The sequence below is a fragment of the Octodon degus genome, unplaced genomic scaffold, assembly GCF_000260255.1.
Source record: "Octodon degus isolate 3935 unplaced genomic scaffold, OctDeg1.0 scaffold00037, whole genome shotgun sequence".
Taxonomy (NCBI): domain Eukaryota; kingdom Metazoa; phylum Chordata; class Mammalia; order Rodentia; family Octodontidae; genus Octodon; species Octodon degus.
Window position 1 is genome coordinate 4,241,943 of NW_004524613.1, and position 11,772 is coordinate 4,253,714.

At 46.9% G+C, this 11,772-nt stretch overlaps 1 protein-coding gene across 3 annotated transcripts in view; it reads left to right on the forward strand.

Moving 5' to 3' along the window:
* Znf341 (zinc finger protein 341) overlaps nucleotides 1–11,772 on the forward strand; it is a 64,627-nt gene that overhangs the window by 17,237 nt on the left and 35,618 nt on the right. The window contains exons 1-5 of one of the 3 annotated variants that reach the window (XM_023714938.1): nucleotides 2,039–2,175; nucleotides 2,307–2,417; nucleotides 4,083–4,279; nucleotides 8,406–8,555; nucleotides 10,603–10,854. In XM_023714938.1, the coding sequence (XP_023570706.1) occupies nucleotides 2,309–2,417; nucleotides 4,083–4,279; nucleotides 8,406–8,555; nucleotides 10,603–10,854 (708 nt within the window). In that variant the 5' untranslated portion in view covers nucleotides 2,039–2,175; nucleotides 2,307–2,308. Of the gene's footprint in view, nucleotides 1–2,038; nucleotides 2,176–2,306; nucleotides 2,418–4,082; nucleotides 4,280–8,405; nucleotides 8,556–10,602; nucleotides 10,855–11,772 lie in introns of those variants that run through there. The other 2 variants (XM_004630823.2, XM_012514683.2) reach the window with 2 other exon arrangements.

Genomic DNA, 11,772 nt, shown 5'->3' on the forward strand with positions numbered 1-11,772 from the left:
AGGTCTTGATTTATGTAAGAACCTTATTCAGCATTGCTTATGTTTCAGTTTTACCCCTGTAGGACACACCAAAATATGCAATCTTTTTTTGGTGGGAAGAGAGATTGTCCTGTGACTTCTGTCTGTTTCCTGAGGCCTGTGGAAATAAACCTTTATGTACTTAAAAGTTATACAGAAAATAGAATAAAGTTAATACCAAACTTAAAAAAAAATAAATAAATAAAAGAAAAAGAAAAAAAAAAAAACAACTTCTGACATTGCCAGACCTAAGGATAGCCCACTATTATTATGGAATACTGGACTATATTGGATTATTTTGCTGAATTCACCCACCTACAATATTTAAATGGCAATGGAATACCCATCTCTGACAAAATGAAACCAAGAAAGGTGATACAAACAAAGGACCATTTTGTATCTGTATATTCAAAATAGTTAGGATAGATATACAGCTACTTTCTCTTAATTCAGTAAGAAGAAAGATTTGTACTAATAGTGTTTGGACAGGATATCATGTCTGCATCTTGTACTATGAATAACTACTACAAAGACAGCAATATGCAATGTACTAATTATTGTAACTGTCCTACTAACCTGTTTTGAAACTGTGTCATTGCTATTTGTTTCTCAATAAAATTAATAATAATTTTTTAAAAAGCCCCTGTGGCAGATGTGCTTTGGCTTCAACCCACTGCCCTGCACATGCAGGAGGAAAGGTTTATTTTGGCTCACAGCTTGTAGAGGTTTCAGGCCACAGTCAACTGGCTCCAAGGCAGGCAGCATGATAGAAGAGGGTTGCTCTTGGAAGGGCAGCAGGAAGCAGAGATCGAAGTACAGATGAGAGGAGGGAGACAGACCATCAGACCACACCCCCAGTCCCCTCCCTAGCCAGGCTTCACCTCCCAATTCACATTTAGCTGCAAACTTATTAGTGGACTAAGCTACAGATGAGTATCACACCTCCATGATTGAGTCACCTCCCTAAAAAATAAAAGCAAAAACAAAAAACCTCCAGTGCCTGAGGCTTTGTGGGGAGACATCTAGATATAAGTATTACAATGCACAGAGCAGGATGATGGGAAAGTGGATAGGGAAGACAGAGGATGTAGATGGCCCTCGCCAGACACTGAATGTTGAAGGGATGATTGATGGGCGGGAGAGTAGGAGAGCAAGGATGCTTGAGTGCAGACCAGTGCGATTGGCGTGGTGTAGGCCAGAAAGGCTGGCTAATGGCATTTCCACAGGTGCTGTATGTCTGTCTTAGAGGCAGCCTTGTCAGGGGGAGCCCAACCTAGCAGCAGCTTAAGGGCTGGAGGATTGTTTCATAGGAAGAGCCAAGGGAAGTAGTACAGGCTTTGAGGGTTGTTGTGTACAAGCTTCTCCTAGGCCTATCATCTTTCTAGCTTTTTCTTTTTTGCTGCTGCTAGGGATTGAACCTAAGGCCTCTTTATACTGCTACAGATTTGCTCTCCTGGCCCCTTTTTCTATTCATTCATTCATTCATTCATTCATTCATTCATTTGTGGTGCTGTGAATTAAGCCCAGGGCCTTGTGAATGCTAGGCAGGCTAGAACTCATCCCCAGCCTTTCTTTTTTTTTTTTTTTTTAATTTTTATTTTTTAAAATTTTATTTATTTATTTATTTATTTATTTATTTGTGTGTGTGTGTGTGTGTGTGGCCAACTCAGCCCACAGGGGGCGGGGCTGGCTGGCATGTGGTGCTGGGGGATTGAACTGCGGTCCTTGTGCTTTGCTAAGCTTGTTCTAAGTAGGTGCTTTTAGACCACTGAGCCATCTCACCAGCCCCCCAGCCTTTCTTATTATTTAACTTTGAAAGAAGTCTTGCTAAATTGCTTAGGCTGGCCTTGAGTGTGTAGTCTTCCTTTAGCTGGGACTGTAGGCATGTATCACCACTCCTGGCACTTTCCAGTATTTTGTCTTGTGAGCCTTAGGTTTGTCGTCCACATGGTTCTGATTTAGGAAGCAGGATGGGGGATGGGACACAGAGGAGGGTCATGTGCCAGGCAGCTCTAGAGCTCTTCCTTGCTGCTTCTGTAGCACTTTAATTTCCCTCCTCTCAGCCAGAATGTTGAGCGCCAAGAGAGGCTGGGGAATGTTGATTGTTATTCTGGGACCGTGTTTCAAGCCTCAGATCTTCAGATCTGTTCCAGTGAGGTAGGAGAGAATGGTACTGCGGCTCAGCCAGCTGTCTCTGCACTGGTGGTTTTGTGGTTGCACTGACCTGTGAGGCTCATGTCAGAACAAGTGTTGGGCTGTCTTTCACAGAGCTGTGTTGCCCTTTTCAGGAATGGACAACCAGACGGTTCTTGCTGTTCAGTCATTGCTGGATGGCCAAGGAGCAGTTCCTGACCCATCAGGCCAGGGCGTCGCTGCGCCCCCTGCCATCCAGCCACTGGGTGAGTACCTGTGCTGCTCATCAGCGGAGGGTAATGACTCAATTAAAAGTGAATATCAGGGCAGGCTGCCTTCAACTTGCTATGTAAACCAGGCTGGCCTGGAACTCACAACAATCCTCTTGACTTAGCCTCCTAAATGCTAGGATTACAGGCATGAGCGACTATGCCCACTTGGCAATTAGACATTTCTGCTAAAATTGATTTGTTTTTCTTTAACACAGGGTCTCACTATATTTGACAGGATGATTTTGAGCTCATGAGCTCAAGAGATCCTCTTACCTCAGCATCCAAAATAGCTGTAGTTGTAAGCATGCACTGCCGTACCTGACTTTTACAACATATTTTGTCTTTTTGCTTGTTTTGCACTGCTGAGGATGGAATCAGAGCCTTGATTATCCTTGGCAAAGTTATACCCCTGCAACATTGTGTGTGTGGTTTTTGTTCCTGATGGGGTCTCACTATGCAGTTCAGGCTGGCCTTGGACTCATTATGTAGGCCAGGCTAGCCTCAAACTCACAATGACCCTTCTGTTTCAGTCTCTGGAGTGCTGAGATTACAGGCATGCACTACAAGTCCATTTTACAATGTGTTTTAAGGGCTTGAATCAGTACATGACTGTGTTAGACTTTTCATAATAATTAGTGGTGGGTATTAGCTTATTTAGTTACTCAATTAGCTTTTTATTTATTTAACAAGCATCCATTGTGGACTTTCCAGTGGCCCAGGAGATATCGTCTATAGAGATAAATAGAGCTCATTTTCTGGGCTGGGGAGATAGCTCAGCAATCTGAGCTCCTGCCTGGCAAGCACAAGGATCTGGGTTCAATCCCAGATACCACATGTTGTATCAGCCCCCAGAAGCTGTGCTGGCCACTGAAACTGGGCATGGTGGCACATGCCTGTAATCCCAACACCGGGGAGGCTGAGACAGGAGGATCACTATTAGTCTGAGCTGAGTAGTGAGACCCTGTACCAAATTAAAAAAAAAAAAAAAAAAGACTCACTTTCTTTTTTTTAGGGGACTCATAGTCTGATAGATAAGAGAACAGTGATTTGAAAGGCGCGTCCTAAAGAAGGAGTCTTGGCTAGTGGCTTTAGAAAGGCTTCCTGGAGGGGGTGAGCCTTTTAGGATGAACTGGCCTGTGAGGGGCATCCAGGGAGGGGCACAAGTGATGGCTTGGTCCATTTGGAGACTGGGGAGTAATTTCAGGCAGGATAAAGATTCTGAATTTTGCCAGGAGTGATGGCGCATGCCTGCAGTCCCAGCATTTGGGAGTCTGAGGCAGGAAGATCGCCTTGAGATTGAGGCCAGCCCCGGCTACATAGTGAGCTCAAAGCCCACCTGAATTGTAAAGTGAGGAAAACAAAAAAGGATTCTGAGTTTCTCAACTCAGGAGCAAACCCACTTTGTTTATTCCTGACTTCTGATTACCTGATACCTGGCTGCATATGTCTGGCTTTTCTTGCAAGTGCCTGTGTGACTTTGGAAACTCCTAGGAAGCACTTGGGGGATGTTTGACACATGCATGATAAGTCATAGAATGTTGTCCAGATGTGATTTTTGTGGTCAGCCACAATCTCCTCCTTTCTCCACTGTTCTGTCCCTTGACTTTTTTGTCACTGTCTCCTCCTCCCTCCTTGCCATTCTGCGGCTATGGCCCCTAGATGATGAGGATGTCTTCCTCTGCGGGAAGTGTAAGAAGCAGTTCAACTCGCTACCTGCCTTCATGACTCACAAGCGGGAACAGTGCCAGGGCAATGCCTCTGCCCTGGCCACGGTCTCCCTGGCCCCTAGCAGCATCTACACACCTTCAGCAGCACCTGCCTCGGTCCAGCAGGCCCCACCTCCTGCCAACCGCCAGGTATTCATTCATTCATTCATTCATTCATGTATGCATGCATTCATTTGATTGTTTATTTGTTCATTCATGCAGCAGTATTTTTGAACTCCTACTGTGTGTCTAGGCTGTGGGTCCTACTGTGGGTCCTGGAGATACAGTGGGGGACTAGGTAGACCAAATCACTGCCTGATGGCGTTGGATGAGATATATGCAGACATAAGTGTAAAAATATACTTTTTTCCAGCATGTTAAATGTAGAAAGATAGGGAATACCAAGCTGGGAGTGGGTGGTTTTTACATGTGTGTACGGTGCCTGGGGAAGAGTTCTAGGAGGGGGTGACCATTGGAGCAGAGATCCAGGGAGCTGAGAGAATGAGTCATTTGACTGGTCTGGGAAAGAATGTTCCAGGTGGAGAAAGCAGAGTTACAAAGATCCTGGGGCAGAGCACTGGAAGAGTGGAAGCAGGAGCAGGGACGAGTGGCTGGGATGAGTGAGTAAGGAGATGATACAGACAGGCCGCAGAAGGGGCTGGGAATCCTGTAGGCCCTGTGGGCACTCCTTTGGAGAGAAATGGGAGCTGATAGAGGGTTTTGTGCAGAAGCAGTCCTAGTCTGACACCTCACCTACATCTCTGGCTTCTGTACAGAGAATGCCTTTAGATGGGGGCAAGAAAGAGTAAGGCAGGAGACCCATCTGGGGGGCTGCTGCACAAATGCAAGCCATGGAGAGTGGTGACGTGAGCCAGGTGGAGGGAGCGAGAAGGAGTGAGACTTTAGAAATATCTTGAAGGTTGTGACAGGGTTCACGAGTTGATTGGATGAGGAGTGTAACATTAAGAGGAATCATGGGTGGTCCGACGTGGAGTTACTATCATCAGAAGTGGGGAGGCTGTGAAGAGAAGGGTTGGACTCCTAAGAGTGCAGCTGGATGTGTGCAGAGTCTTTTTTTAGCCAGGGTCTCAGGATATGGTTCAGGCTGGCCTTAAACTCACTAGGTAGCCTGGGCTCAAGTCAATCCCCCTGTCTCAGCCTCCCAAGTGCAGGTGTTGGCAAGCATGTGCCACCACACCAGGTGGACATGTGGAACTTGAGGTGCCCTGGGACCTTGAGGTAGAGGCAGAGATGAAGTAGATAGCATAGACCTCCTCTAAGTCCAGAGATGGGGGTTATGTAGGCTGGAGGTGTCTAGAGAAGCCCCAGGAGTCCTTAGTCTAGAACATAGATCTGGATCAAGGATCCCCTGGGTCAGGGCTCTTGATGAGATGAAAAACTCATTAAGGAGGCCGGAAATGTAGGATGAGGGGCAAGGGGTCTCTGCTTCTGTCCCTATTCCTTTAGAATATTATCTTCACCCATTGTATAGACACCATTTATGTCCTCATAATAAAAGCATTCACCCACCTGGGCATGGCGGCATATACCTATAATCCCAGTGCTCCCAAGGAGATAACTGAGTGGCCTAAGTGCCTGCCTGGCAAGTACAAGGACTGGGTTTGATGCCCAGCACCACATTGCTATGGCGGCCCAGCCTCTGAGCTGCAGTGTGAGACCCTGTACCCAGTGCTCTGGGAGGCTGAGGCAGGAGAATCACAAATTGGAGCCCAGCCTGGGCAGCCTGTGTCAAAATAAGAAATAAAAAAGGGGTTGGGTATGTAGCAGGATGTGAAGGCCTTGGTTTAATCCCTATAACAAGAAAGAAAAAGAAAGAAAGAAAGAAAGAAAGAAAGAAAGAAAGAAAGAAAGAAAGAAAGAGGAAGGGAAGGGAAGGGAAGGGAAGGAAGACAGGCAGGTAGGCATTCATCTCAGTCCCACAGGACATAATGACTACAACTTCTCCAGCCCTCACAGACTCTTCTAGCCTAAAACACATCCTCTTTCTCTAACTCCATGATCTTGAACTTTGCTACCAGAAAATATGTCCCTCTTTCACTTTTTTTTCCATAAAAGGAGAGAGGAAAATTCCTCCAGTCCTGGGCAAGGTAATAATTTTAGAACACAGGCAGTCAAGTATAGGCAGACACAAGCCCCACTGCCTAAGTGAGCTGGATGGACATGGGTGTGATTTCATTTTTTTAAGTCTCATCCTAACTCTTCTGACGTTGTAAGTATAAAAGTGAGTAGGAGCCAGGCATGGTGGTGCACACCTATAATCCCAGCACTCCAGAGGCCAAGGCAGGAGAATCGGCAGGAAAATCACTGCCAGTTCAAGGCCAGCCTGAGCTATAGAGTGAGACCCTGGAATTGATGCTGCCATTCTTGTCTGCGGTGTGAGGTGTCCCCTCAACCTGCCTTTGATGAAGGCAGAGATGTCCCATCCCTGAGCAGGGTCTCTGGGCTCTGGGACCAAATTGCTTCTGTCCCTGAAGGTTTCAGAGACACGGGAAATAGGAAGAAAGGGTCTTTAATCTGCTGAGCTATCTGGCCGGCCCAATTATTATTATTTCTGTTGTACCCAGAGTCATCACACTGAGCTACAGCTCTTTTTTATTTTGAGACAGGGTCTCACTAAATTGCCAGGTTGAGTTGAATTCGTAATCCTTCTGCCTCAGCCTCCCAAAGCGCTGAGATTGCACGTGTGCTCCACCATGCCTAGCTCTGATATTATTTTTCTTAATTTGTACACTTACCAATAACACAAGCTTCCCTTCTGTTTTTATCTTTTTGAGACAGGGTCTTGCTATGCAGTTCAGGCTGCCTTTGAGCTCACTTTGTAGCCCAGGCGGGCTTAGAATTTGCAGCAATCCTCAGCCTCCTGAGTTCTGGGATTATGAGTGTGCCCCACCACGCCTAGTCCCTTCTGGTTTTTTAAAAGTTAGAATATTACAAATTAAGGCTTCTTTGGTGTTGTTTCTCTCCCCTGCCCCTAAGTAATTGTGGATGGATATCCTTTAATGAGATATTTTGAAATATTTACTTAAATGGCTTCAAGAATTACACAGTTCAGGGGCTGGTGAGATGGCTCAGTGGTCTAAAGCACCTATTTGAACAAGCTTAGCTAAAGCAAAGGGACCATGGTTCAATCCCCCAGCACCACATGCCAGCCAGCCGCGCTCTCTGGTGGGCTGAGCTGGACACACACACACACACACACACACACACACACACACATAAATAATTTAAAAAAAAAAAGAATTACACAGTTTAGTTAGTTAGTTTATTTATTTATTTTTGTACCAGGAATCAAATTCAGGACCTTGCGCTTGCCAGGCAGGTGACATGCTGCTGAGCTATATCCCTGCCTTTGCTTTTTAATTTTTTACTCATTTATTTTCTTATCCATTGAGGCATTTTATTTGTATATGTGTTTACACCTTTAGTGAAAGAACCCCAGGATTTTACCTGCCGTGTATTTTCCTCTTGTTTCTTTGTGGTCCGTAATGCCACCAGAGGTTGTCAGTACAGTGAAACCAAACTGACAGGTTGGAAGCGGATTGTTCTGGGGTCTTTCTGGGACTCGCAGCGGTGCATCAGACCCAGGCTAACCTCTCCATCCTCGTGTAACCTGCGTGTGAGGCTCCCAACCATCTTTCCAGCCCTGTGGTCATCTGTGATTTCAAATTCACCAATGTGACTGCACTTCATTAGCACATTAAAAGAAGCCAGGTGGCCTGAGGAAGACTTGGCCTCGCGCTCTGTCAGCCTTGGCGGTGCTCTGGAGCCCGCCAGCCAGATCGTTCATGTGCATCATTATTGTGGCATGGAAAGATGGAGAAAAGAGTTAGTTTTTTTTAAAAAAAAGAAGACTGCATACTCTACATATTATGCTGTTTGACTTTTCCTGCCATGTGGTATTTTGTTTAATGATTCTATTACGTTATCTTTAATGCATTTCCCTGTTGATTGACGCTTAGGTTGTTTACAGTTTTTCACTGTTAGGAACAAGGCTGTATGGAGTCATCTTATTTGTGGGCTTCCTGTAGACATGTGTGAGTGTTTTCCTCGAATAGAAACCAGGGGTGTCTTTCAGAGAAGTGTGACTTGGTAGATGATTCAGTGGAAGCTCAGAGAGGTGAAGTGACTTGCCCAGGGTCACACAGCACAGAGCATGGGAGGTGGAAACTTCAGAACCTAGGTCTTCCACGCCATCCCTCAGCTTCCTCAGAGTCTCAAGTGTCCAGATCTCCTGTCTCCCTGTCTCCCTGTCCAGATTTCCACATATATCACAGTACCCCCATCCCCACTGATCCAGACCCTGGTGCAGGGGAACATCCTGGTGAGCGACGACGTGCTCATGTCCGCCATGTCGGCCTTCACGTCCCTGGACCAGCCCATGTCCCAGGTGCCCCCGCCTGTGCAGGTAAGGAGGCCACGGCCTTCCTATAGGAAGACCATAGGGTCTTTTCTGCTTTCTTTCTTTGGCGGGATTGGAGGTCCATTGCAGGGCTTTGTGTGTGCTCCGTAAGACGCTCAGAGTCTTGGTTCCAGGCTTCCGTAGTAATGGCTGCAGATCCAGGATCTTGTAGAAAAGAGGGGACTAGGATACAACTCAGGAGCACAGTGCCTACCTAGCAAGTACAAGGTCCTGAGTTTGATTCCCAATTTAAAAAAAAGAAAAAAAGAAAGAAAAGAAAAGAAAAAGAAAAATGAGGGGCCGGGGAGATGGCTCAGTGGAATAAGTGCTTCCATGGTAAGCGCAAGGGCCTGAGTTCAATCTCCGGTTCCAAAAAAAAAAAAAAAAAAAAGAAGGGCTCAACTACAGCTGCCCTGTGAAGAGGGTGACTATGAACCTTGCCTTTGGCCAGCCCTGCTGCATCGAAGAGGCTGCCACACATAAGCAGGGTTTCATAGCCACAGTTCAGCTGTTTTGACTCCTGTTTTTATTTTATTTTATTTTATTTTGTACTAGGGATCAAACTCAGGACCTTGTGCTTGCCAGGCAAGTGCTTATTCCGCTGAGCTATCTCCTCTGTCTTTTATTCTTAACAGTGTCCCAGGTCCATTAGAAAATACATAGTGGCTCCTCGGGACTCTCTAAGGCACATAGGCAAGGGGAGGAGGTGTTCACCATCAACCACACTGTGGTGTGGGCAGTGCCCCTGGGGGCTGAAATGTGGAGGACCACCTGGGCGACTCCTTGAAAGAAGAGCAGTTGTCTCTGTTTTGGCTGAGCCTGGCCCTATTTCCATGTATTGATAGGTACAGAGCTGGCGAGGGCTTTTCCTTATCCCTTCAATTGGCTTTAAGCAATGCATATCAGTCTGAGGTGTGGTGGTAGTCTTTAAAGATGGCATGCGTGTTTTCCCGGATCCGCCACCTGCTGCTCCCAAGTGTGAGCCAGGTTGAGACAACATGAAGAGCCAGTGCTCCACACTGTCAGCTGGGACTGAGCCTCAAGATAGAGGCTATGACTTCCTGGGCTTGAAAGATTATGCATCAGACCTCAAAACATTAGATACTGTCTCAGTTGTGTGATGCCAGTTATTCTCTGCGTATCCTCTCTCTGCATATCACAGAGGAGAATGCAGGCTTCCTACCTAACCCAGCTCATGGTACTAACCTACTTCCTGCTATTCTCAGTCATTCATTCTCAAGTCACTCCTCCTTCATGACTGAATAAAACCCACGTTTAGCCTTGGGTCAAGCCCTTTGTTCCAGATAGCCATCACCAAAAAAAAAAAAAAAAAAATCCTTCTCAACTTTTAGGGGCTTGTGGGTTAGCTCAGTTGTTTAAGTGCCTGCTTATGCAAATGCAGTCAGGCACAGGGGACCACAGTTCGATCCCCAGCTCCACATACCTTGCCAGACCTGCCCTTAAGGCAGCCTGAGCTAGCCAAAAAAAAAAAAATCCTTCCCAGATAGCCAGCCATCACCATGGCTGGACTAGGACCCCTGGGCTCCCCATAACTATAAATATGCTTTAGTATCTTTATTCTCACTGTGGGTTGCACTGGAAGTGGTAGATTAAAATTAACCTAATGAGATTCCAATAGCTCACCCATGGGATTACAAATATAAACTTCCCGGACTGAGACAAGGACTGGGAAGGGTTCCCTATGGTGAAACAACCTTACTATCCAAGGAAATGTTCAAAGCTGTGTTTTCAGATGCCAGTCAAGAGCCAGTCCTATAAATGAGCCCTCTTGGGATGGCAGCATCAGGCCCTCTCTCTTAACCCCTCTCTGCCTGAGTTGGGCCAGTTTTGCAGATGTTCATGGAGAAGAAGCCAGCTCCTCTCAGTTCTCCTGTGGCTATTCCTCTATGGCTGTCAGTCCTGTCCTCTGAGGTGCCCTGGGAGTAGCTGTCCTGTCCCTGTGCTGGCTAAAACAGGAAGTCCTTCCCCACTGATGAACAAGACAGCTGATAGCTAGAGGCCCTAATGCTTTAATTCTCTCTTGTGATTTCAGAGCACCCTGAACATGCATTCTGTACCCAGCTACCTCACCCAGCCCCCGCCGCCTCCGCCACCCCCACCACCCCTGCCTCCGCCCCCACCTCCCCAGCCTCCTCCCCCTCCCCCTCAGAGCCTGGGCCCCACCGGCCGCCCTAACCCTGGTGGGAGTGGTGTGGTGGAAGTGTACAGTGCCAATGCGCCCCTGGCTGGGAGTGGAACAGTGGAGATCCAGGCACTGGGAATGCAGCCATACCAGCCCCTGGAGGTGAGTGGCAGCGGTATGCCAGGCACTGTGCTGGGGACACCATGGGGAGCAAAACCAGATACACGCCCAGATCATGTGGAACATGTTGTGTTGTGTGAAAAAAGGACTGTAGTCAAAGCATCACATCTCCAGGTGCACAGTGCACACACCACAGGAAGGTAGGATGATGTTGTACCCTGTCAAAATTGACCCCATTTTGTTGCTCTTCTAACCTCGCCGAGCTCCTGTTCTGTATGCGCCGACCCCTCCCAATTCCTGACCCCTGTGACTCAAGTCTTATGATATCTGTTCCCTAAACCTTATCTCAATGAACTATTCCTCCCAATTCCTCATCCCTGTGACTGTTCCTCTCCACCCCTTCCCTGTTTTTGTGGTTTTCAAGCTTAAATACTGATCCTTGTCAATGCTCGGGGCGCACTTAGACACTTTGTGCTGGGTGTTGCCGCTGGGTACCAGCTAAAATAAAGCGCTTCTTTTAACTTTTGGGCTTGCCTCGTTGTCATCTGATTTTTGAGTTACAACAGATGACAGGGAGGTTGTAGCGGGAATCCAAGCTGCCCTTAGGCCAACGTCAGAACCCTCAGGGAATGTCTGCTTTTGGGGAGAGGATTCCTTAAGATTCTCAGCATAGGGAATGGGAATGCAACTCGGCAGTAGAGTGCTTTCCTAGCATGCACAGTCCCTGAGTGCAATCCCCAGTACCACCTACACCACATACACAGATTATCTGCGTAGATATCTCTGACATTCCTTAACGAGTTAGGTGTACCAGTTAGCTATTGCTGTGTAACCGCTATCCGCAAGACGTCAGTGGTAATAACAAAGAGTTTATCGTATATATGCTTGTAGTGGCTGGCTAGGTGCCACTGCTGATCTTTTTTTTTTTTTTTTTTTTTTTTTTTTCAGAACCGGGGATTG